The 27,397-nt window shown below is 35.8% G+C and overlaps 1 protein-coding gene across 2 annotated transcripts; it reads left to right on the forward strand.

Moving 5' to 3' along the window:
* The first annotated feature begins 1,583 nt into the window (after nt 1-1,583).
* Nucleotides 1,584-26,339, forward strand: stac (SH3 and cysteine rich domain). 2 transcript variants are annotated; one of them, XM_039650278.2, is made up of 12 exons: nt 1,584-1,922; nt 7,024-7,378; nt 11,122-11,151; nt 13,885-13,985; nt 17,304-17,385; nt 17,515-17,621; nt 20,239-20,320; nt 20,922-20,989; nt 22,097-22,191; nt 23,566-23,617; nt 24,089-24,226; nt 24,313-26,339. In XM_039650278.2, exons 1-12 carry the CDS (start codon nt 1,815-1,817, stop codon nt 24,409-24,411), a joined length of 1,317 nt encoding a protein of 438 aa, XP_039506212.1. In that variant the 5' UTR covers nt 1,584-1,814; the 3' UTR covers nt 24,412-26,339. The 2 variants fall into 2 exon arrangements, with proteins under 2 accessions (XP_039506212.1, XP_039506293.1); XM_039650359.2 differs by lacking the exon at nt 11,122-11,151.
* Nucleotides 26,340-27,397: the final 1,058 nt, after the last annotated feature.

The raw sequence follows: 27,397 nt of genomic DNA on the forward strand, positions 1-27,397 counted from the left end.
ACATGTGTATCTGGCATATATATAGCCTGTTAAGATATTTCATATTTAACAGCAGCCAGCTTAAGATTGAAACTTTAATCAGTCTTAATAAGACAGTGATGCTGGAAAATACTTGTGTCATTGTGCGAGAACTTGAACTAATAGAGCAAAACCCTTCTGTCACCTATAATTAAGACCCTGTTTTCCTGCCCCGTGGCCTTCAATGCTCTTCTGCAGCTGGGGGTGAAAATTACAGCCCTTCCTCGCTCTCCTGCATTCTTCCTCTCATACAAATGAGATGCCATCTGTTGCCATCACAACTGATGGACTTTTAAGAAAAAAATCTGATGCCACTAAAATGCATTAAATTGGTAATTCTTGCTTATTTTCGGCCAAATCTATAAATGACGAGATTAACTGGATTTGATTGAATGAAAACAGCAGAATGTTTGTGAGCCGGCTCCAACAGCTCATAGGATATTGATGCAGAAGAATCGCACACATATGGTGAGACTAATTAAATAATGATGGGAATTAAGCAGACCAACAACCTTGACAAAACAGAATGTGATGAGTTTTAAAAGATATTTACAATATACAAAGGATGCTCCAAACAGTGTCAGTTGCAGGTGGTCTGTGACCCTTTTATGTAGCCTACAGTAAAATCATAGGTGTGTGTGTGTGTGTGTGTATATACACACACACACACACACACACACACACACACACACACACATATTTGGTTCCCTTATACTTTAAAACATTAATTAACAGATTCTGCTTTTGTGCAGGCATATCTGTAGGTTTAAAAACATATTGGCCCTTTTTCAATTTGTTTTCCTGACTTTATCCAAACATTTTGTTTAACCGCGTACTTTTTTTTCTGGATATCTTTTGGGAGCTGAACATCTGAACACCTATACTTTTTGAAAAAAAAAATTGAAATATACGGCTACATGTGTTAAGCAGTGAAAATTACTTTTTATCAATGAATATTTTTATTTTATCGTTGTAACGCAGACTACTGTTGCTATCCTTAGGCAAATGAAAATTCCATTCACAACTAGCAAATTCATCCTGCTTAAACTGTAAATATAGCTTTTTCGTAGGCCTACGTTGGTGTGGATATAGGCGTGTCATCTTTGTAACCAAGTTATGAATGGCCTTATGTAGCCTTGCCCCACACATTTACTAATTTATAATACAATTTCTGTGCGTGCTGAAATGTTGTCCATAACCCTATTTGGCCTAAATAGAATAGGCTACATCCTTTTTGACACCCAAACTTATGTTTTTAATTCCTCCAATGCATAAACCTTAATTTGGGAGTAGGCTAAGATTCTCCCCAAATCACACATATCATTGTGTGATTTGCACATATCATTCCAAAAATAGAAATAAACAGTAACACTAACTGTTATTCTTAAACTGACAATTTGTGGATGAATGTGAAGATAATAATACAGGTAATAACAGCCAGTCTACTCTGAAAAAAATGCCTACTTAAATAAGGATGAATCAGATCTGAACTCCTCCCTTAGTCGGTTCTGATTGGCTAATCCACACCCTGACAGCCAGATGATGAGATCAGTCAATCTGCTAGAGCTGGACTGTAAAGTGAGTTCATCTCGAGCGGACCGTGTCTCCACTGCATTGTAGCCTACAAACTGATGGAAAGTCGATAAACGTGTGAGATATTGTAGCCTACATTCAGACCATTTATTCTCAGCGCATTTGGCAGTCACAACTTCCATCTCAACTCAGCATGTAGAGCGCGCTGGCATCCAGACGTAGGCTACCCAACAGACTGGTCCTTTTTAACTGTTATTATCAACATGATTCCGCCAGCGAACATGATTCAGGAGGACACGATGGGCAAGGAGAACGAACGGGAGCACCGTGAGCCAAAGTCCCCCACATCCATCAGCCAACAGGAGTCAAAGGTTTGAAACGCACATCTTATAACAACATCAGTCACAGCAAACCGACAGAGATACATGTGTGTAGCTATAGTGCGCAGTTTACGAGTCCTTTCACACTTTTACTGTCATTACAGAGACCGCGGAGTGTTGTGACAGGTTTTCAGCGTCTGTTTTTCACGCTATGTGTCAAACTTTGCATTCTTAATAATAGCCTATTCATTTACTTATGAAAGTTGTCATACCACGTATCCTCGTGTCAATTGTTGTTAATAACCTTGTAACACTAGGCTACTGGGGCTTGTGTTTTGTTAATAACAAACAGAATGGACGTTTTAAATTTTGTGCATAGATTAGGCTATACTTACAAATTGTTCAGATAATTATAATGTCACCTCCATACCTCCCTCGCCCTCGTTTTATTTGAAACTTTTTAATTCAAAATGCTAAACAAATTCTACATTACATTTTAATTCAAAGCAATAGCAAAACAAATAGTAAGGCTGCTAACAAATGTTAAGATTAACATGATCGCAAATATGAAGTCATTAAATTTCACACAGAGTAATTGGTAACACTTTACAATAAGGTTCGTTAGTTAACATTATTTAACTACATTAGTTAATATGAACTAATAATGAATAGCACATATACAGCATTTGTTAATCTTTGTTAATGTTATTTTCAACATTTACTAATACTTGATTAAAATCTTGTTAACATTAGTTAATGCACCGTGAACTAACATGAACAAACAATGAACAGCTGTATTTTCATGAACTAACATTAACAAAGATGAACAAATGCAGTAACAAATGTATTGCTCATGGTTAGTACATGTTAGTAAATACATTAACTAATGTTAACTAATGAACCTTATTGTAAAGTGTTACCGAGTAATTTTCTTTATTTTCTCCCCTGTGTCTAGGCTATAAAGTACAGGCATGGCTGCATCCGACATCGCACATAGACTTTCCTACTACAATATAGGAGAAAAACAGTAGCCTAGGCTATCTGACAAAATAAGTATGTCCGAATTCACAGTAATCATAAAAGAGGCAAAAGGTACCTGGACTGCTTCCTGTGAGATTCAAAAGTGGGCATATGATGATCCCATGAGGCCACAGGAGAGGATTTGTGAATGGCAATTAAGCAATGTAACTGTTGCTGGTAGGTCACTTGATAGTGACAGCATGGCAAATGTAGTATGTCCAGATTACAACCATACTACACACACTCAGACTATATAATGTACTTTTTTTTTAGCAGTAATGATGTAATTGTTCAAAATATGTAGCCTACCTACTCAAGAGGGTGTGATTTTGGATGCAGCCAATGTGTTACATTATGACTTTCCTCAGTCTCTCATACAGTCAATTTTAAGGTGTTCACTTATCCTATGAAAGAAGAATCCCCTTTTCAAGGGGAATTTGTGATAAGGCTGTATTTTCTGCATACGGCTTGTATCATCTTGATGTCTATCTGTTGTTTTAAGATGAGGTTGTAGTTGGTGGTATTTTGTAACATTGGCCCTGAGTTTGAGCTCATCTGTTTTCTGGGTCATCTGTGGCCCTGAGTTCTACATTCAGCCCAGAAATGTTGGACGGGTCACTGTGCTTTTAAAGCTCAATGCCAGTTGGGAATTTTGTATATTTATTGTCTTTGAATCAGTAGAGATAAGTCATGAAAGACAGTTGTGCTTTATTTATTTATGTATAGTTATTCAGAAACTAATTTATCATTTAGATTACTTGGTGTCATTTCCCTTCACTCCACAAATGCTGTTTGAGCGTCTGAGTGAATGTTTTAAACTTGAACATTGATCACTGAATTATGAAGTTAAATGTTTTCTTCACTGAAGAGTCTTGAGGGCTTTGTATAAATACTGTAGTACACACAGTGCTGTTACTTTGAGCACTTACAATTTTATGTTATTTACTGAAGTCCCGTTGAAGTATTTTAAAAGGAAAATTATTTTTTGAAATAGGAAAAATCTGAAAACACATTATATTCGATTTATGACTAAAGGCTAGTTCTCTTACGAGAGGTTGTCTCGTACTGCGTGATAGGGGAAAACCTCTTTTCCACGAGATATTGAAGCCCAAAATTATCCTTAATTTTGAATTAATTTAAAACGTGTTGCGGCAGCATCCAGGCATAGGCAGGACGGCTCGGGTGCCTATTTGGTGTCCTGCGCAACTTCAGCAGCCTATCGAGAGAGGCCTTTGGTGACGTCAGATCCAATTTTCTTATCAGTTCTTTTGGGCATCCATATAAAATACATTCAAGAATATGTCAAATCAAGAATGTAATATCCTGCTAAAGGAATATGACCCATTAGTGGTTAATGGGAGACTTTAATGCAAAATTAAACCATTAATTCGTAACTTAACCCTCCAGTGCTGGTTGCATTTCACAGATTTCCAAGATGCGAAACGAAAGGCTTTTAGTGAGCAGGGTTTTACATCCCTTGTTTGAACCCGGTTATAGAGTAATAATGACTTCTAGAGAGGAAATTGGGCATAATAATCAGAATTTTTTTTTCAGTATCAGGGCTTTTATTTGCTAATCTATCAAGCATCTCATCTGAATTACTGAACCAAGATCTGGTTATTTCTGTCCCTATTAACATATTCTTCGTGAGCACATGGCACCTTGAATGGATCCAGGAAAACCTTTTATGACTAAAACCCAAAGTGAATTAGAATCTCTATGTGTTTCTGTTCTCTACTTTGTGTCTGATTGTCTTGTGTTTTATAAGAAAATGTATAAAAGTCAGGGTAGAACAGGACAAGCATTTGCTGCTGACAGCACCTGAATGAATTCCTAATAGATGTAGAATTTTTGTGATTTTCTTGAAGTACTGGCCATTATTTTTGGAAGAGACACATTCATTGCATTTTAAATTCAAAACTTCATATCCTATGTGAAATTTCTATAAATTATCTGGTTTCTCTAATGATCATATTTTAGGTCACATTTTAATCAGTGCAAAAGACTGGGGTTATCTTCGATTGACATTTATAATATCTAATTTCTAATATGTGAGGAACCGAGCCTCAAAAGCTTGAAATAAAGAAGTACATTTGTCAGCAGCAGTAGTCCCAGGCATCATTGATTTTTTCTCTCTCCCCGTTTCATTAATTTTATTGTAACTGCTTGGCAAAGTGTAACTTGAACCAAGGCAATGGTTTTCTTGATAACCTGTGGTTTACAGTTCTGTCACAAAGCAAGTGCCTTGTAAATATCAGGAAGTACTTTTAACAATTTTTTTTTTTACCAACAGCGCTTGCACTTTTATACTTGATTTGATGCAATTTACATGGATTTCAAGTGGAAAAGCTGCTTGTAAGTGAAATTGACAGTGAACTATGAACGATGAGGGACAGAAGCGGCAAGTCGGGACTGGGGACTAATCGATCTTTCACTCTCTGTTGGGCATTAGAAATCAATAGGTCAGCATCATCATCATACACAGGCATGAAGCTCACTAAACTCTGCAATGATTCTCTATTCTGATTGGTGGAAACACAACGTCAGAGGATTGACCAAATGGGCCATATCTCTCTCTCACACACACATTTACATACATGCATACATACATATAAACAAACATACACATTTAGGGTTAACTATTTTTTTTAAATCTAATAGTCTTTCTTTGTACATTGACCATACTGCAATCTGTCCTTTTTCACAGGTTAAAAGTTTGGGTGTCATCATGGATATAGCACACTATCCTTTGAAGCTCAAATTAATAATATCATGCGGATTGCATACTTCCACTTGCGAAATATTTACCATTTCCGTCACTTTCTTTCAAATAATAATACTGCAGTTCCTATTCACGCACTAGTCACTTCAAGTATAGACTAATGCTCTTCTCATACAAGGGTGAATTTGGGTGTTATGAAAGGTGCCATTGAATAAAATGCATTATTATTATTATTAAAAAGGATGGCCAGATGGCAAAGGACTTTTTTTTTCTTTCTTTGTGCCAGCAAATAGAACAATCACTCATTTGATCATTAGTTCTGTTGATCTTTTACTGTACATGTGTTTTTATGCCTTGCAAAATAAACTGAAAGCTTTCTGATGGAATTGCTCTCTGTTCTGGAATTAACTTCAACGCATCAGTTAAAAAACAAAAATTATAGACCATTCATATAATAATTTGCATTATATGTCATTGTTTTCCAGCAGATGTGTGATTGTGAATGTAAAGATTCTGTATATTGGAGCTATATATTGTGTGTAGTATAATTTCAGTTATTACTGCAAATAAAAAAGTGTGTTTTTTTGTGGAAAACTTTTTAATAAGTTTTTGCCACATAAAATTATTTGCTAATATTAAATTATTTTAATCATTTTAATTTATATATATACACAGCAAAAAAAGAAAAAAAAAAGAAACGTCCCTTTCATTATACTTTATTTTAAAGATAATCATGTAAAATCCAAATAGATCTTTATTGGAAAGAGTTTACCCTTTCCTTTACCCTTAATGGTTCAATGAACAAGCATGTTTTCCTTTTATCACTTTGTTCATATATTGGTAATATATGAGGAGTTATAGAAAGTAAAGCTAAAAACAGATTTAGGTACTTTTCATTTTTATTCAGATTTGAAATGCGTTTTCTGTGCATAGTACTCGGAAGTAGAGCAGGTTGGTGTGTCCGACAGGACATTTTTAGTAGGCAAGCATAATCCTGGTGGGTGTTGTCAGCTAATTTAGAGGGCTGTCAGAGTATGACTGATATCATGGGTAATGTGCTCCGCACAAAGAGGTTATGTACCAAGAGACATGACAGCCCATCGTTCTCTCCTTTGTCTTTTTGCATTTTTTCCTTTAAGCTCAGTGAGTTACATGAACATAAATAATATGTAATTTTAGCCTTGTTGAGGTTGGGTTAACTTATGATAACTGGAGAGATCATATAATCATCTGGAGGTTGTTTCATGGAGAATGCCCTCATTTGACTTTCTGCCAAGCATCAACAATTACCCACTCACAGAGTTTAATGTTTTGGGGGCTGTTTACGCCATATGGAGTTGAACATTTATCAAAATCAGATGCTAAAAGGTGCTTCTTCTTTTTCTGTACTCTGTTTTGTGTTTATTTCAGCTGCAGAGGCTAAAGCGTTCACTGTCCTTTAAGACCAAGAGTCTTCGGAGCAAAAGCGCTGATAATTTTTTCCAACGGCCGATGGAGGATGTGAAGTTTCAAACCGAACTGCTCTCAGATGTCAGCAGCAGCACAGGTCATCTGAGCACCATCGGTATGTCCGTCTCAGCCTCCCCAGCGATGTCCCTTCCTCCACCACCCCCTCCGCTGCCAACCGTCATCCCGGGCAACCTACCCATCACAATCTGTTCTCCATCCCGTGCCCCCCGCCAGACGGACTCCAATGCACACACCTTTCTCGAGCACATCTTCAAGAAGCCACAATTCTGTGACATCTGCAACCACATGATTGTAGGTAAGAGGATGTGTTTTATCTTTATATACCGATGACAGGCTCAAGAGTTTCATTAAACAGGAAATGCACAAACAAACCTGTGCTTGTTTAGAAAGAGGAGCATATTTTGATCCCTAACATAATGATTTTAGATTAGACGACTCAACGCATAAACCAGAATATTACATTACCCATCTGTTGTCTCGCCACCAGACACTAATGTTCTATTATTTTGGACGACGCCAACACACAATGATTTGGCCATTTACAGAACAGTGAACAATGATAGAGTGGCAAAACATAATGAGTTAAAGAGTGACTCCATGAGAAACAAATTGTCTTTGTGTTTTTATTAGTTATTGTCTAATAGCTTTAATGTCATATTTGAGTGCTCTTTTGAAAGCTTCAAATCATGGTTAAAGGGTTAGTTAGTTAGTTCATCCCAAAAATGAAAATTATGTCATCATGTCGTTCCAAGCCCGTAAGCCCGTTCCAGCTCATAGTTGTTAAAATGTATGCGTTATATATTAGAAATGACTCCTTCTACCTGTCCGAAGCACAGTGAGTAGAATTTTTCAGCCGTCCGGAACAACGTGAGTCAACGTTAGCCCCTTTAATGGAAGTTCATCAAAATAAGACAAGGAAGTGGCTTCATACGCGGTCTTTAAGGCTCTCAACTCTTTCCAAATTAAGCCAATGTTTTTTTTTTTGTCTCCAAATTGTATTTTGGCTGTTGTAAAGGGCTGTAAGACAAAATTATGTCACATTGAGGTGTTTTACAGCCAATTCAAAGTTTCATGCCCCATATTTATGCACCTGTCCAAACTGGATTTGCTTGTCTATATCAAGTAAATAACTAAGTTGATTCAGTTTTAAACATTGAGGTGGTTTTACGATAAAGAGCTCTACTTGTGTGTGGTGTCTAAAAGCATATGTGCTCAGCTAAGCCTACATACATTAGGGTATTTGTGGGTTTATCCTAAAAGAAGGCAACAAGGTTTTGGCTCAGCTTTCAATTTGTGTGTGTGTGTGTGTGTGTAGTGAGATGGACAGATGTCTATCTGTTTAAAAAGAAATAGTTATTTATTGCACTGCACAATGGGTGAACAGAACACACCATACACACATTTTTTAATATATGTATTTATTGAATATGTATATAACCCCCCCCCCCCCCCACACACACATATATATATATATATATATATATTGTATATTTAAATACATTTTAAATAGTGGTTTGTGTTTTTGTATGTGAATGTGCAGTGAGAGAGAGAGAGAGTCTGCTTGTGGCTGGCATATGGATCTGTCAGGCCTCATCACTTCTTTAGCTCACTAACATTCACTCAGAAGAGCGCACTAATGAGGGCAGGGCTCCTAATCCTGTCCTGGCACATCCTCAAGAAAAGGACATCCATAGGCCAAATTATGCATTTGAAATCTTTGTAGTAAATGTTGAGGAACCTGAGCTTGCGCAGCACTAGATGAGGGATGATCTGTCGGTTCATTATCCCACAGAATTCTGATTACTGCCATGCAGGAAGGTGGATTTTATGAAATCTCATCAGCTGTTTGGAAAAAATAGCGAGTGGAGGGTATAGTTCTTCTGCTTGTGTGTCAAGTCTCAATTTCCTTCTGTGACTAATGGGTCATTACTAGATATCTAACCGTGAAATCTCCACATGTGGATCGGATATCAGGATACCTGTGTACATGTGTTTGACCCAAATCTCTACAGGTTGATTAAATATGAGCCCACATATCACTGACCCAAATCTCAGCATTTGGATCAGATATCAGGACACTGCACACAAGTGTGTGTGTGTGTGTGTGTGTGTGTGTCTGCACGTGTGTGCGTGTCATTAACTTGGGCCACTTTTATAACACAGTTTTTAGTTTTTGCCTTCATCATCATCATCATATTTTATTATTCACTTTGTGTAGATTTCATTGTTTTGCTATATTTTTTCTTTTTTGTTTTATTGATTTTGTTCTCAGACCCAGATTTTCAATCTTAATCTATGAAAATCCATCATAAAATATGAATTATTTAGTTTAACAGTGAAATAAACATAAACCATTTTAATATTTATTTTGTGAAAATTGTTCATATAAACTTAAAAATAAAAAATTACACCACAACCAACAATTTTGCCCTTTTTAGTTAGGGGATTAATCTAGTTTCATTTCATTGGGGATCATTTCCAATTAAGCTGTAATTTTTTTTCAGTTATTCTTAAAAAGTATTTTACAGAAATAAATTACATTCTGGTTGCATATATTTTCACGGTTGGGCATTGTTAGTAGACATATTAAGTAGTGTGGCTGTGCACATGTGTCCTTCTAAAAGACACCCACTCAGCTCTCTGCTTTAATGGTCAGCTGTGCAGCTGTAAAGATATTTACTGACCATAAACTGATTGCGTATTTCTTTCAGAACAAGATTTTAACAAGCGTGTTCTGTGTTAATATTTATTGAGTTTATAAGGTATTGAGTTTATTGCAAAATGTCAGTCAGCAATTTACAAAGCAGTTTCTGGATCGGAGAGCAACACGTTTTTCATGGTGATGTTCTCTCATGTTTGGATGGAGCAGAGGCATCTATTTCTGAAGACACAGAAGCCATGCTGTATATCAAAGTATAAAAGGAGGCTTAGCATATTGGGAGTATGGTTGGCTGTCTGTGTGGGTGGATTCCCATTCCATTGGGCAACTGATGACATTAACAACATTGAAATTAAGTCCACATAACATCTCATGCTGCTTTTGCAAGTGTTGTTCAATGATGAAATCATTTTCAAGTCCTAAAATAAAGAGAAAACATTGAACGACTTTCTAAAAAAACATTATATACTTTACTTTTTCAGGCATTTTATTGAAGAATACATTCAATACATTATTGTACTTCAATTTACATTATGAAGAAATTCATGATAATTGTTCTGCCCAGTGTTATCTCTCGACCCCAGAAAAAAACCCTCAACACATAAATACCCAACCATTAAACACATTAAAGATGCAATAAAGATTTTTTTCCGAGGCTGAAGTGATCAGCTCAGGGATGCATGAGAGAGTCTGGGCAGAGCATGTGATGTTTGATTAATCGATGGCTAGCTGGAAGCAGCTTGTTGTAGCAGACAGGGGCAAATGAGCCCTGTGACAGTGTCATTCCCACAACAGTCGGACCTGATGTTCTCACCCTATTAATCATTTCACATTCATATTTCTTTATAACAAAATTTTCAGTTTTCGTTTTAAATCTTTAGGTCACTCAAAATGAGAAAATGTATTTTTTTTCTACTCTTTGATCTTGTGTAGTTAAATGAATAGTGAATAGTTCACCTAAAAAAATGAGAATTGTTTTCATTTATTCTTTTTTTTTTCATTTTAAAAGTCATTTTGGTCAAATATTCTTTTGGTCCCCATTGACTTTCATTGTTTGGACAAAAAACAGATTTCTTTTCTTTTTTTTATTTATTTATTTATTTTTTACAAAATTCTCCTCTGTTCCACAGAGGAAAGAAAGTCATAAAGGTTTGAAACGACATGAGGGTGAGTAAATGATGACAGGATTTTCATTTTTTTGGTGAACTAGTGCTTTAAGTCTTTTACATTGCGTCATTCGGAGAGACTTTTTTGTTTTAACCTCGAATGAGCTGTAAATAATGTCATGTTGACTTATATGACCACAATTTTATTTTTTATGATACATGGAATAATTGTAATGCAAGAGGGATTCTCTCCTGTAATTTTTTTTTTTTTAGCTTGCCAAGGGGGAGCAGGCAAGGTGTTCGGTAAGTCTGTTCTGTTTGATAATGAATTGAACCGAAGAAATTTGATTCGGTTTCTTTACTTTAGAAACCGAATCAAAATAAGATAACCCCCTTCATCTTCCCCCCACCCTCTCCCTGCTTCTGTGCTCATAATGACTTTTTCAGCACTCTCAGGAAATGCATATGATGAAGTAGCTCCTCAATGCTTGATAGAATTTTTCACTAGAGCGGTCAATATCAAGCCCCGGTGGATTGAGGGGTTTGTTTTTGAATGTTATTTCTTGTTACTGCCAAAAGAATATAGATTAAATTATTCTGTGTGTGCTGTTATTTTCCAGAGCTGTGCTATGCATGCTGTTATATATATGCTGTAAATTATGTGTTAATTTTTTCTAGTGGTTGAAAGGTACACTATGTAACTTTTTTTTGTTGTTTTTCTATAACGAGTGAGTCCATCATGAAACTATTTTCCAAATCATGTTTTTGTCTTATCCTGTATCACTATAGCATGCCTATTATAAGCATTTCTATTTGAACTATTTTAGACCTGGGAACCGCTGCAGAGTACCTGAGTGACTCGTCATAAACATAAACTGCGAGAAAAAGTTTATAAACTGAGAGAAGCTACAATTTTTTTTTTTTTAGCAAGACGCTTGGAGTTTTCTTTATTAACCGCTAAAAGTTACATAGTGTATGTACCTTGAAAGTTAATGAAAACAGCTATTGTGTGTGCTGCTGAGATACACTCACCTAAAGGATTATTAGGAACACCCGTTCAATTTCTCATTAATGCAATAATCTAATCAACCAATCACATGGCAGTTGCTTTAATGCATTTAGGAGTGTGGTCCTGGTCAAGACAATCTCCTGAACTCCAAACTGAATGTCAGAATGGGAAACAAAGGTGATTTAAGCAATTTTGAGTGTGGCATGGTTGTTGGTGCCAGATGGGTCGGTCTGAGTATTTTACAATCTGCTCAGTTACTGGGATTTTCACACACAACCATTTCTAGGGTTTAAAAAGAATGCTGTGAAAAGGGAAAAACATCCAGTATGAGTGTTGATAGGTCTTGTTGATGCTAGAGGTCAGAGGAGAATGGGCCGACTGATTCAAGCTGATAGAAGAGCAACTTTGACTGAAATAACCACTCGTTACAACCGAGGTATGCAGCAAAGCATTTATGAAGCCACAACATGCACAAACTTTGAGGCAGATGGGCTACAACAGCAGAAGACCCCACAGGGTACCTCTCATCTCCACTACAAATAGGCAAAAAAAAAAAAAAGGCTACAATTTTCAAGAATGCTTTCAGCACCTTGTTGAGTCAATGCCATGTAGAATTAAGGCAGTTCTGAAGGCAAAAGGGGGGTCAAACACAGTATTAATATGGTGTTCCTAATAATCCTTACGTGAGTGTATAGTATACTTGAAGAGACTTTTTCCAATAGGTGATTTTATTCTCAAGCTCACTCTTGGGAAGCAGCTGGAAAGACTAATGACTTTAACAAACTTTTTTTTTCATTAATTTGTATTCATCGTATCACTGCAATAAAATCTGATTATGTTTATCCCGCAGAGGCACTTTTTTAATTTCTGTAAGCAATTAGGCCTTATTAATTCTTCATTACCTAAAGATCATCAAAGAAGCATGCAATAAAGTGATTCATAATTTGTGATGGGAACATTTTTTTGGGTAATAAAACATTCAGTACTAGCTGTAATAAATAAGTGTAATTGTAATGGTAATATTTAAATACGCAATACCCGGAGTTATAATAAGAGAAGTTGGAGGATTATTCATTTATGGAATAAAGGATTGTATTATTATTTTATGGCACAAGAGTGTTGTTGTTACTGGAAAAAGCAGAGAATGGATGTTGTAACATGCTGTCCCTTGGTGAATTTATTTATCATTTTGTTTACATTTTGTATGCAGCTTCAGAGTTTCACTGCTTACACATAATGCCTTTTGAGTAGATTTACATTCCCTGCTTTCAAATGAATAAAAATATTATTTTGATAGCAGGCGAAGCACACATGCATTGCTACTTCTTCCTACTTCATTCTCCCTCTAAGTCCATCCATAAACCGTCTAAATCAATGAAACCTGTCTCTATATACATGTCCTGCGCACCAGGTGTTGTGATATTAAATGCTGAAACTGAGCAAATAGAAGAGCAGGATTAAGGATTCCTGTTAGATAAGAAGACTGCTGTTTTATTGGATAGCTTCTTGTACATGCGTTCTCAAACTTTATGCTTGGCTATTGTTTGTCTTCTGCTGTCTCTGTTCAGCTTAGCAAAGCATTAACACCTGCATTTTCCAGTAGTACTAATAAGTTTGGATTCTGCAAGTGTTTCTGGGACTGTGAAGCCAAAATTTGATGATCCGCTTAAAAGGGATCTTCTTTTTAGGTAAAAGAAACGTAGGCCAGAATAATGACCATCAACCTGAACACTTGCAGAATTGCACCCCTTAAACCCTTTAATAAGAATATACATTTATTTAGAATTAAATATTTAATTGCCAATTAAGAATTAATAGTGGATGGAAAAGAACAAACTGTTAGTCTTGATTATCGAATTTCACATCAAAACTGCACTAATGGGAATTTCCTACTCTGACCTGTATTTATTGATCACTTTTTGTTTTGCAGTAATATATCATTGTTTTTTACAAATAGTTGTTCAATACATGTTCAATATGTTTGACTATTAAACCTGATATTAACTCAATATGACCTCAACTGCTAGGCACCAATGCTAAGCTGGGGCTCCGGTGCAAGGCCTGCAAGATGGGTATCCACCACAAGTGCCTGGATGGAGTTGGACAACAGAGATGCATGGGGAAATTGGTAAGATATTTTTTTTTCGCACACACACTTTGTTTGTTTTGTTGATATTTGGTTAATCTTGGAAATTAAATGTGGAACTAAACAAGTATTCAGTGTTCATTTGTTGCTCAGGTTGATCAATGTTTGTTTAAGGAGCACTTCTCCTTTGCCGATATAGTCCATTCAGCTCACAGGTGGCCAGCCTAAGGCACACCTGTGCAATAATCATGCTGTCTAATCAGCATCTTGATATGCCACACCTTTGAGCTGGGTGGATGATCTCCGCAAAGGAGAAGTGCTCACTAACACAGATTTAGACAGATTTGTGAACAATATTTGAGAGAAATAGGCCTTTTGTGTACATAGTAAAAGTCTTAGATCTTTGAGTTCAGCTCATGAAAAATGGGGGCAAAAACAAAAGTGTTTTGTGTATAATTTTGTTCAGTAATTTGTAATACCACTTTCTTGTTGTTACTTTCTGCCAGTAGGTGAAGATTTGTGTTTGAGTGTTAAGATATGTTACTCTTGAGAGTGTTATTTTTGGTGATTTGAAGGTGTGATTCATCAGTCTGTCTTTTCCTTCTGTGAATTGCGGCGTGAGTATGAATGTTAATGATTCTCTGGTGTGTACTAAAGAAAGTGAGGGAGAGGAAGGATAGGATAGTTGATACGGAATATCAAGATGCATCCATCATGTAAACACCTCTGTGCTTTACTCGGGGGACCCACAAGTCACGACTCTTATGGGAAATTCACACGCCCCCCCACACACAGGAAAAAAATGGCAAGAAGGAAAAGAGTGCTAAAATTTCCATCGGTTTTCCCATGGTTTCACTGCGATGCCAGAGTGAGTCCGGTTTCTCAGAGAATGAGTGACTGACCATGAGAACAAGTTCACAGCTTTCTCAAAAAAATTATTATCTATTACTATTGTAGAAATTTTTTGCATACTTCTAGGATAAAATCAATCAAATAACAGATTATATTAATATCAAGATATATTTTTATATATGTAGAATTTTTACTTTTGAATACACAAAATGCCATTCAAAAAAATCGTACTAATCCCAAATATGTTTTTGTTAGAAGGCACTTATGCTTATGGCATTAACTAAAAATGCAGTAAATCATTAATATTGTAAAATATTATTACACTATGATCTGAATAGTAATAGATAAAAATTTATAATAATATAAAATATATAATAAATAATACCTAAAATTTAAGGTATTATTTATATATCTGCATTATCTCACCCATTCTGCTATATAGAGCCCATTATGATACATTATTCATCCTAACAAATGTTTTTTTTTTTTTTTTTTTTTTTTACAGTTGTTGAATGTCAAGTTACAGTTCACCATAAAACACTACAGAAGCAACTGTTGAAAAGAAAAGTACTTTGGGTAGAATCGCCTTTGACCAATGTTTTTTTTATTCTTAGACCCAAGCACTTTTGATTCTAGATCTCTACGATTAGATCATCAAGAAAGGAAGTGGAAAAAATGCTGTGCTTGTGCTTGAGACGGTTTGGCAGGTTTGAGTCTCCTGATGATGTAGTGGGCTCTCGCAGATGGAAAATATAGCTGTGGGGGGTCAGGATTAAAAAGAGAACAACTCCCCACAGGATTCGGCTCTAATTCCACTTTTGCTCTAAAGTGGACAAGTTGCTATTTTTAAACTCTGTTTATTTCTTTTGGCTTGTCTAATCAGTGAGAACCTTTGAGCTACGAGTGCTTTTCAAAAGAGTGCTTTACTACAGTCCTGATTGTTAGTCAACCATTAAAACTCCCATTATTTTCAAGTGGTGTAGCTGTTGTTGTTGAAAAAAAATCACATGGACGTTTTTCAGTTAAGTCAGTTCTGTATTTTAGGCCACTTCCAGACATGGTGCACTTTTGTTAAATGCATTTATTAGCATCTACTTCAGCGCTGAACATGTCTGTTTACACGATTCCCCTTGTGAGCTCTTGGAGAAATGTGATGCAGTAGCACTGGAGAGCTTCTCGCTGGGTTCGAGTGGTACTTAAATGAGTCCCTAACCCCAGTCATGGCTAACAAATAAGTCTTTAAAGTAGATTTGTGATGCTGATTGCGTAGGTAGACACCCTGCCTGGACTAAACACAACAAATACTAATAAGGGCATGGTGAGGTTTCTTTCTTTCTTAGGCTATGTGTGTGCCTGGATATAATTCTGGAGGAGCTTGTTCTTTGTTGATTTAAATCACTGTATCTTGGTGTATCTTAAGGGCATAAAATCATTCAAATGTATTCAAAAAGCTTTAATCAAATTAATTTGCCTCAATAACAGTCATTTATATAGTGTGTGTGTGTGTGTGAAAAAGAAGTCGAATGCTATCAGACTGACACTGGATTAATAATTAAAAAGTTAACCTTTTAAGTCATAACAAACCAGCTGTTTTGCCAGGCATGAAGCAAATGTACACTGTAATGCTGCAGCTATAAAGAGGCCTGTTTGAGAACACTAGGAACATTTATAGGTGTATACTAGTGCATATTAGGGCTGAGAAATATATAGTTAAAATTATACCTCAATATTTTTCAGTTTGATTGATAAGTAATGTATCTCAAAGTTTATGTATAAGCTCTGCTCTGAAATATTTACCAAACCATCATTAAATAATCAAGGCGACTCAATAATCATGTTTTTAACACAAGGAAGAATGAAATCTAATTATTACCATTCATATGCACCAATATACTGTATGTACATATATTGGTGCATATGACATAATAAACACCAATATTTATATTACCAATATTATTTATCATCATCTCTTTATACCAACATGGTTTTAACAATAATGACTCTAAAAAATGCATTTGCATTTTTTTTCAAAAAAAAAAAAGCATATTAAAATCTTTGTAATTTGTGAGTCTCTCTGTAATGTCTTTGATGTGATGTTTTTTTTACTCATTTCAATCTTAAGAATCAGCTTGAAATGTTGGCATGGTAACTGTTTGAGGCACTTAACATGAGACTATAGCAGTGTCAGAGATTAAACAGAGCTCAAGTTAAAATGCCACTGAAGGTATGAGTTTGGTGTGTTGTGCTATCTTGCGATTTGTTTACATTTTTATTTGATGTTGGGTTTTTTTTTTTCATGATAACAACCATTTGTTAACATTAACAACCAATTGTTCAGATTTAGAATTATTGGTGTTTTAAATAATTGATTCAGGTATTTTTTGCATAAATACATTTTATTTTTGTTTTTACATATCATTATCAAGGTGCTCATGAAAACCAAAAAGATATGAAGTTATGAAATTAATGAAATGATAAAATCCACTGATCCTGTTTGTTTGATTGCAGCCCAAAGGTTTTCGGAGATATTCTAGCTCCCCCCTGCTGATTCAGGAACAGTTTGGCTGCATTAGGGAGGTTATGCCTATTGGTGAGTAATATGTAGAACTTTATTTATTTAATTTTTTACTTTTGCATAATATGGCATAGCATCACCAGCTTGAACATCATGGTCACTGACATTTTGTAGCATTTTTACGTTTTTTTTTTTTTGTCCTAGCCTGTTGCAGTAGAGTTGACCCGGTGTATGAGACTCTGAGGTTTGGAACCTCTCTGGCACAAAAGAACAAGCGGACCAGTGGATCGGAGTCACCACAGAGAAACTCTGTAAGAAACACTTGTTAAGTTGTATCCTTTTTTTCTCATACATTTTAAAAATAGATGATTGTAATTAGTGTTTTAATTAAAATATTTAAAATATAATAAAAAAAATATATATTTAAAAAAATATTACTATTTAAAAAAATAGTAAAAAAATAATATTTTTAAAAAATATTAATATTAAATATTATATTAAATAAAAAAAATTTTACCTACAAAATTAAATCAACTGAATTTGTTAAAATATTCAAATCATTTTTTGTTTTGGAAGTTACATAAAAAAATCCAGTCTGATGGGAATGTGTCAGTTAGAATGGATGCAACGCTTGTGTGTGGTGTGTTTGTGTGTAATGGTTTGACCTACATTTTGAGGCCCCAAAGGATGTTTTCACACTAGGCGATCTGAACCGTGCCCGGGCACGTTTGACATCCAATGTCTGGATCGTTTGACATGTTTGTCCACTAGTGTGCCCAGACGTGGTTCGCGGTACACTATAGTGTGATCACTGACCGTGATAGAGCTCGGCATATCTACTATTCATGTGTGCGCTACTGTCATCATTACTACAGAAAAAACATCTTCTATTACTATTTGGATGCTACACTTTTATAGGGCAATCAATAGGCCAATCGTGCCAGGGCACTGTACAAGGCAACGTGCCTAGTGTGAGTACACCATAAGCTTGTGCTAGGTGCTATAACGGTTCAACTGATGCACATGGAAATTTGGCTTATCATTGACATAATCCCGGACAGCAACACAAAGTTGATTCTGTGCTAATATGATCAAATATTTAATGAATTTTGATGTATGTAGATTTATGTAGCAAATGCTAATCGATTAAAATTGACTATTTTGAGACAAAGGCCTTCATAACGTTTTTCAGTTTTGTTCTAGGTAATTAAAGCAGTGGTATAATGCCTTTTCACACAATGTAAAAAAATCTCTGATGTCCCCAGAGTGTGTATGTAAAGTTGTAGCTCAAAATACCCCTCAGATATTTTTATATAGCATGTTAAAGTTGTCACTTTTTGAGGGTTAGCAAAAACGCACCATCTTGTGTCTGGCCCTTTAAATGCAAATTAGTGTGTGCAATAAAATCGACTGGGGTTTGGGTTAAGATGATCATAGTAAACATGCATCCATAATTTACCTGCAGACAATCTGCTTCAGTTTCGGCTTTTAAAAATTGATAACACATTTTAATGTGCATTTGCTCGGCTGTGAAATGAAGCTCTTGTGGTAAAAAAAAAAAAGTGGTGATGATTAATTCAATGAAACATTCAAGACAATTAAATTTAATCTCTTAAAGCTTCTCTTTGCTCAAGTCTTAATTCACAATTATTATTTCCTATATATATTTTCTCTACAGTATATAAAAAGTGCTTCTTTATTCATTTATTTAAAGGGCCAGTTCACCCAAAAATGAAACCCTCATCTTGTCATTCCAAATCCGTAAGACTTTTAGTCATTTTCGGAACACAATTGAAGATTTTTTTTTTTTGATGAAATCTGAGAGTTTTCTGTCAGCTTTCACAGCTTTCATTGACAGCTACGCAACTACCACTTTGACGCTTTAAAATGTTCATAAAGGAGATTGTAAAACGAATTCATATGAACCGAGTGGTTTAGTCAAAAATTTCTGAAGAGACACGATCACTTTATCTGATGAACAGATTGAATTTAGGCTTTTGTTCACATATTATAAACATTCATTAACACATCAGTTGTGGTAAACAGATAAAACCAATGAGGTTCATTCTTGTGTTATGCAGCATGTTTGAGCTTCAGAAAGCTTCCGTCTCTTCAGAAAATTTGGACTAAACCACTCAATTCATATAAATTAGTTTTACAATCTCTTTATGAACTTTTTGAAGTGTCAAAGTGTCAGTCGCATAGCTGCCAATGGAGGGAAAGAAAAGAGCTTCATTTTTGTTCCAAAGATGTATGAAAGTCTTACGGGTTTGCAACGACATGAGGGTAAGTAACTAATGGCAGAATTTTCATTTTTGGGTGAACTAACCCTTTAAGACATTATCCCAGGGATCTGTTTCTGTAAATCGCTCTTATAAAACAAGAATGTTGTCATCATTATGTTATTTATAGATTCATCTTTGGTCCCTATCATATGTACAACAAATTATTACTTTATTACATTTATGTTTTTTTTAGTACTCAAGTTTTCAAATCTGTGTGTTCATGTGAATGTTTAAACCATCTAATGTGAAGTTACTATGGTTGTAAGGGAATCTAAGCGTCCCAGATGTAATGTTTTACTGCTTGAAACAAACACAGACACGCATACCCTGAAAGGAAGTGATGGTCAGCTTCAGATAATGCCTCTCTAAAGCAAATATGACCAAAAAGGGAGAGAATGAGATGAAAGAGAGAGAATAGACATAAGAAACAACATGAAGCCAGGATGAAATAAATCAACCATGAAATAATTTGCATAAGAAAGATAAAAGCATAATTTATATGCTATTAATAAATCTGTCAATAGTAATGTTAACATTGTCTATTATGTATTTTAGACATAAAACGTTTAAAGACATTTGTTAAGACACATTGTGTTCATATATGTGTATTTGAGAGAATTCATGTGTTTACTCGTTTGTTTAGACCAGTGATGTGGCTCAGGTACCAGAGGAAAAGGCGGCCCACTGCAGTCGTGCTCAACTCACCAGGAAACCCAGCGACAATGGTGAGAACTTGTTAAAAAAAAAAATTATTTCCAGACAAATTGAGCTTTCCTAAATAAGAATAAATCTATATTACAAAACTACAATTGTAAAAAAAAAAATGTAAGAAATTAATTTTTTATTTAAAAGTAGTTTTTGAATTCAAACTCTGCCTTAAATCACCCTATGAAAAAACTGACCAAGCAGAAACTGCTCATACATATCTGCTCATCCATCTCACAATCCTCAGTTTAACTCCAAACTGCCAGCTTCTGATCAGAGCCATTATTCACACTTATTAAGCCTAAATGGCACACCGTTGTTTGGACAGACTGTGATATAGTATCAGAAAGTCTTCAGTTCATCACAGACTGACCTCCAGCTTCAGTGAATTCATGTGTCCACGACTGTGCTTGCTCTGGGAAGAGAGACTTTTTTTTTCGCTGGTGCCAGCATGACCGAGAAACTATGATTATTTTTGTCTAATCAGTCCACCACTCTGACCAAATGACCCACTATAACAGCATCATTAATTTAACTTCATGTTATAATGAGAAAACAAGCAAGGTTTGTTCTTCAATGAGAGTTTTCACTCAATGATTTTTACTGTACTGTGTGTTTTAGTTTTTACACCCTTGGAGAATGGAACGGAACATTTTCATATTGCTGAAAGGAAATCTGAAGAATCATCTGTAAGCATCACAAAATCTCTTTTTACACTTTGTATATATATATATATATATATATATATATATATATATATATATATATATATATATTTAAATATTGTTTATGCCATTGATGGCTGTCAAGCATCTATGGGTCAGTCAATATAGGCACATACTGTAAGTCTTGGTTACCAAAAAGCTATTGAACTTTGCATCGTTATTCTCCACGAATAAAAATATAGAGTTCATTGAGTTGTCATAATAAGGCAAATTAAACAGCAAAACAAATATGAGATTCACTACTATTAGAAAGTTTGGGGTCAGCAAGTTTTATACTTACCAAGGATGCTCAAAGGAACAGTAAAGACTTTTCATTGTTACAATTTTTTTTAATTTAAAAAAAAAATGCTGTTCATTTGAACTTTTTATTCATAAAAAAAATCAGTTCCCACAAAAATGATAAGCATTGAAACCATTTTCAGCATTGATGTTAATAAAATGGTTTATTAAGCACCAAATCCGCATATTAGAATGATTTCTGAAGGATCATGTGACACTTAAGACTGGAGAAATGTTTACTTTAGACTCAAAACTTAACCGCTACTGAGCTTTAACCATTATGACAACAAACCATCTTTCCTGTTTGTTACTTTCTAAAAATTAACCTTTTTTCAGCTGTGTAGCACCAGGCTATGTAGCACAGAGTTCTCTGTGTGTGTGTGTGTGTGTGTGTGTGTGTGTGTGTGTGTCTGTGTGCACACACTCATACTTAAAATTTCCCAGGAGCTGGTGGAAAAAGTCCAAATTTAAGAAACATATCCACCTTTGCCAATGTCTGCAGCCCAGTAATGTTTGCATTCTGGAATCTGTCTTTATTTAACTCATCCTTCTGGCAATAATGTGTTATTATTAATATTTCCGTTCATTGCATTACATAAATGCTATCTGAAATATTTAATAAACTCAGGAGTGATGGGAATTTAACTCTAAAACATTAAACATTAACACCTAAAATTAAAAGTTTAATGTCATTTTTTTCACTACACACATTTTCAGTATAATTTCTGTTGATTTGTGATGTAAATTGTAATAATCTCTTTCTGTTTATGTCCCTGTATGTTTAAACTGTAGTCAAACAGAGAACTGAAGAGGGACCCCCTGCAGCTCAATACTTACGTGGCTTTGTTCGGATTCACCCAACAAGACAACCAAGACCTGGAAATGAGGTGAGAACAACGCATTTTTTTAGATTTCAAAGGAGGCAAGAGCTGCTGTTCTATTCCTTTCCTATATTTATTTTGTGGTATTAACAGCATTAACTATCCTACTAACATCTATAATACACTTCCTTCTCCCTCTCACACACATACTAGAAAAGTGCTGAGATATTCAGTGTCACAGCTGATTTGAGTCTTCACTCATGTGATCGATTTCTCTCTCTCTCTATTCCCGCCCAATATCCTCAACAGGATATGCAATTGGTTGTCACAGGAAGGCTGTTGGCTGTCTTCTGGACAACTTCCTGGTGATAATAACAATTAGCTCAGGGTTTATTTGTATGCTGAACACACACCTTATGCTTACAAGCATACTCCTGAATAAACATGAGTTTTGATGGGGAAAAAAGTTTTCAGTTTTCTGCCTAGAGTAGACGGATTTTATGTTGTTTCTATTCATCGTAATCAAGCTTTATTAAGGACACACATGGTCCAAAACGCAAACAGTAACAGACAAAATCAAACAAACAAAGAAAAAAAAACTCAATTTGTTAAATAAACATTTAAATAATCTGTTAAATAAACATTTGTTCAAAAAGATGCTGACCTTGTAATTAAGGTTTGGTCACACTGGAGCGTGCAAAATTTACTTCAGAATATGGGCAACTGTACAGGGTTTCTGTTTTTGATAATAAATTATAAATAATAGATTCTAATTTTAATAAATGAATGAAGGTCAATGGCTTTTTAGCAGTGCAACTTTTTTTCTTGCAATAAAATAACAGGTTGAATAGTGCCATAGTACTATTTGTGATGCAGCTCACCACCAATTTGGAAAGTAATGAGGAATTAAGCTTTCAAGCTTCAAAAAGGACACAAATCATCGTAAAATATCATTGAAGTGATCTACAAGTTTTACTCTATATGTGCTATATTCCTGTCCATGGAGCGCTATAAACATAAAAACTGTATAAACATGAAATGTCCATTAACATAAACCTGTGGTTTTGGCAGATGTTAAATTGACAGAGTTTGAACAGCTTGGTTTGGTACTTTGATTGTGACCTCTGTGTTATTGTCCCTGCTGATTCTGATTGCACGCTTTTCTCTTTACAATCACTCATACAGTAGCACTTTCATATCCTTTGGTTCAGGTCAGGTTCTCAGAACCTCGCCGGGAAGCTGAGGCAGCAAATGACTGTTGACTTTAGATCTCTTTGCATGTGCAGTTTCATTCTGGCCTCGTGTGATGGAATGAGGGTATCGCCAAATATTTTGCCTCATCAAAGCTTTCAATCCAAACTCAATTCCAAAAGTTAATTCGTACTATTGAAAGGGGTTGTAATGTCTAATTTGTCCTAATGTGTTCCTATCTCCCTGCAGACCTGGAGATCGAATAATCCTGGCAGATGATTCCAATGATGATTGGTGGAAGGTAAAATCATGACAAATTTGCAGACTTCCACTCTCATAGTTAAAAATTTATTCTCTCTTTTATGAAATGTTCTGTACCAATCTGCAACTTGATTTAAAACTTGATATGCTCACAAAAAAAATTAATTACAAAAAGTGCAATTAAAGTGCTATGTAACGATCATTTCAAGTATTACAAAATTTAATACACAGAAATTCTTAGTGATTAGTCAAACAGGAGAATGCCCTTATCCATGCAATTACAAATTGATGAGGAAAAAAAGCTTTCAAATTTCAGAAAAAGACACCAAAGCACCATTAAAATTTTTTGAAGGGGTCTATATAAATTTCACGCTACATGTGTGCTGCTTCGTGACCAACTGAACAAAATTAATTTTTATGTCAAAATTATTACTTTATTCAATAGCATATTTAAACATACATTTCAGTGAGTTAAAAATGTTGTTCTTGTGTATCTTACTAATAATTCCAGGGTGTTATTGAAGATAGAATAGGTTTTTTCCCGGCATCCTTTGCACATCAGGTGAGGGCAGGCGACAGGGTGTTCAGATGTCACCGAACCTTTATTGGCTGTAAGGAACAAGGGCAGATCACCCTGAAAGAGGGACAAGTGAGTACATTTAAGCAATTGCTGTAGTCCAATCATTTCTAACTTGGATTTCCGCCACAAACAGCTTAATAATGCTGCACTTTCAGATTTGTGTCAGCAGTGAGGATGAACACAATGGCTTCATCAGAGTAGCCAGTGGAAAAAAGAGAGGATTTGTGCCCTGTGACGTCCTGGAGAATATATGAAATGAAAGAACAGAGAAAAGAAATGGTTTAGGTTGAAGAAAAAGAGACTTTCCAGGGCAACAACTCGTGCCACACCTGTAGGAGGAGCAGACACTGCCGGGCTCACGGGAGGGATCACAACAGCCCTGTTCTAACCCCTGCTGTGACAAAGGAAGAATGTACACTGACTCCAAAGAGTATTTGGACACCTAAGTTGATAATTCTGCGAATGCAATTGCAGATTTCGAACAGAGATGGCGACAAAGAGGAAAAACCCCGGACTGCAGCTTTAAAGGGTCACTTCACTCATTTGCATTAAGCTTTGTATCTTTAGAAACCCAGTCATATTTTTGAATGGTCATGGTTTATTCCCTTATTTTCCCCTGAGATGGGAGAAATAAGGATTTAAGTGTTTTATTTCCTGCTTATCGTGACGTAATAATTGTCATTTTGCGTCACGATAAGCAGGAAGTCACATTTCATTGAAATGTCAACAGACTACAATGATTAGCTCATTATTATTCAAGGGTGTGGCACCCACTCACCAACAGGCCTATTACAGATCAGTGGGTGGGACTTCACTTGCAGAAACTGAAATCAATATCCGCCATCTTGTTTGGAAGCTAAGCTAACAAGCCCTGTGGAGATATGAAGTTATGATAATGGAAGAAACTAAACATGATATGGAAGAAGAGGGTTTTGAAAGTCTGCTGCTCGAATCCGATGTTCGTGGCTATCTTTACGAGCTGCAGTATAGTTTAGAGCAGCTGAGGCTGATGAAGGAGCAGGAGACGCCTGGCTGTCGGTCGGGACTGGGTCGAGCTCGGCGGCCTGCTGTTGCTTGTACTCTCGCTGCGTGTCACGGCCTACGGACACAGAGTCCGTCTGCTGCAGACAATTTCAACGATGGCAATTTCTCCTGGAGGAAATCTCTGAATCAGACGAGCACACGGACGTGTTGTGATAGTTTCGCCTTCAGAACATCCAGGTATCATGCAGTAATTCACCATACAGAAATAAATACAAACGCGGAGTAATTCACTAACGTTAATGTGTTTACAAATGTAACGTGAACGGGGTTTAATGTTGTGGGAAGAAAGAGGCATGAACCGGCGAACATTTAAACATTTTCATAGTAAAATGAACAAATGCAAAACGAAAGTAAGCCAGCGTTACACACAACAGAAACAAAACATAAAACCAGGCCTGTTTCTCTCTCGATCTGCGGTCGTCGCTCCCCATTTTATGGGAGAGACGCACCGGCGCGCGCCGTTACAGGTGTCTTTCATTATCACTCACGCCACCGGCCTCGCGCAGCGCGCCGTCCTCTTACATCCCTCGCACTCGATCGTCCTGCTCGCCACAGCCAACTAACTAGACATTTTGTTTGAAATGAATTTCAAACTCTTACTCTGGTAACAGCTAAAGTTAGCGTTGTAGACGGAAGAGTGTGTTTGCGTCTCTGTTTGCGCTGTCTCGGTGGGTGGGTTAGTGGGTGTGTCTTGCGGAGCTGTGCAATCTTGGGGAATTCTGGGAATTGTAGTTTTTTAACACAAAGGCGCCCCTTGGTTATTTTCTGTCTTTTCTCAGTCAAGAGGGCACCAAATTAAAAAATGATTTTACATTTCGACTACATATATGATCCACTTTCAATAAAGATTAATGTTGCAATGGGTGAAATGCTCCTTTAAAGGAGAACTTCGGCGAACAATGAACCTTTGGTCTAATAAAACATCGGTACCTAGTCAATCGTTCTCTGAGATTTGTTTTCATGATAATCGAATGTAAAGAGTTTTATCTCTAATAACTGTTTAGCGTATAATGCTAGTAATGGGGGCATTAACTAAGTAAAAAGAAACTGCTAGTTTATACCACTAACAAGGCTCAGCCCCAAACTAACAAAGTAACATAATGAGGCTCCATAGAGATAAAACTCTTTACTTTCGATTATTATGAAAACAAATCTCAGAGAACGATTGACTAGGTACCGATGTTTTATTAGATTCATTGTTCGCCAGAGTTCTTAAATAACAAAACCATCAAATCATCTGCAAACAAATGATACCAAGCTTTTCTCTGAACAAATTTCACTTTTCTAAGACATTTATTTTCCAACGAATTTTAACCAAATAGTATCAAGGTTGTTGACAACTAGAATGTATATGTATTATTTAATTTCAATCTTAAACCTATATTTCTTTAAACGCCACTTGGTTTGATATTTTGATATCTAATACAATGATATGCATACTTCAAGTTTAGCTAAAGTGTCCAAATACTTTTTGGGGCCCATTCTATGTGTTTTTCGCATACAATGAATGTAAGTCATACTTTCTCTCATCCGAGAGAATTGTGTTTTCTGTATTTAATTTATTGAATGCTTGTGTAAGGGGTCAGCAATTGCAGCAGTTTTAACAATCAACTATTCACTATAGCATTAAAACTCACTTCACACTGTTTTAAATTCAAAGCAACATATTTAATGCTTCAAATATTTCCATAAAAGTTTTTTTTCTTCAATAAATGTACAGGTGTTTTTTTTTTTTTTTTTTTTTTTTGTCTTTGTCTTTTGCCATCAGTAACACTTCAGAATTTGACCATTTACTTTTATTTTACTTAAAGGGACAATGTAGGAATTTCTCCCATCTAGCGGTGAAAATGTATTTTGCATTCAAACGAATTGTGCTCTCCAGCGCCTCGCTTTTTCAAATGCGTGTTGCATCTACGGTAGCCGTTATGTACCAAAAAGCTATGACAGGATTAGTACTTCGTTGAGTGTTCCTTCGGGTGAACAGATTTGATCTCTATCCACCTGGAAAAAGCTATCCCGACATTAACTGATATTTTTTGTAATCTACGGTCACGTTTCCTTTTACGATTTATTTTGGACTTTTCTGACGACAAGGATTTGCAATACAGCCTTTTAAACTTGCCGGGCAGTGACAAGTGCCTCTCACTGCTCTGCTCCTCCGTTTCTGCTGCTCTCAGTCACGTCACGCTGGCTCTG

This window comes from Pimephales promelas, chromosome 15 (genome assembly GCF_988280905.1).
Source record: "Pimephales promelas chromosome 15, fPimPro1.hap1.1, whole genome shotgun sequence".
NCBI lineage: Eukaryota > Metazoa > Chordata > Actinopteri > Cypriniformes > Leuciscidae > Pimephales > Pimephales promelas.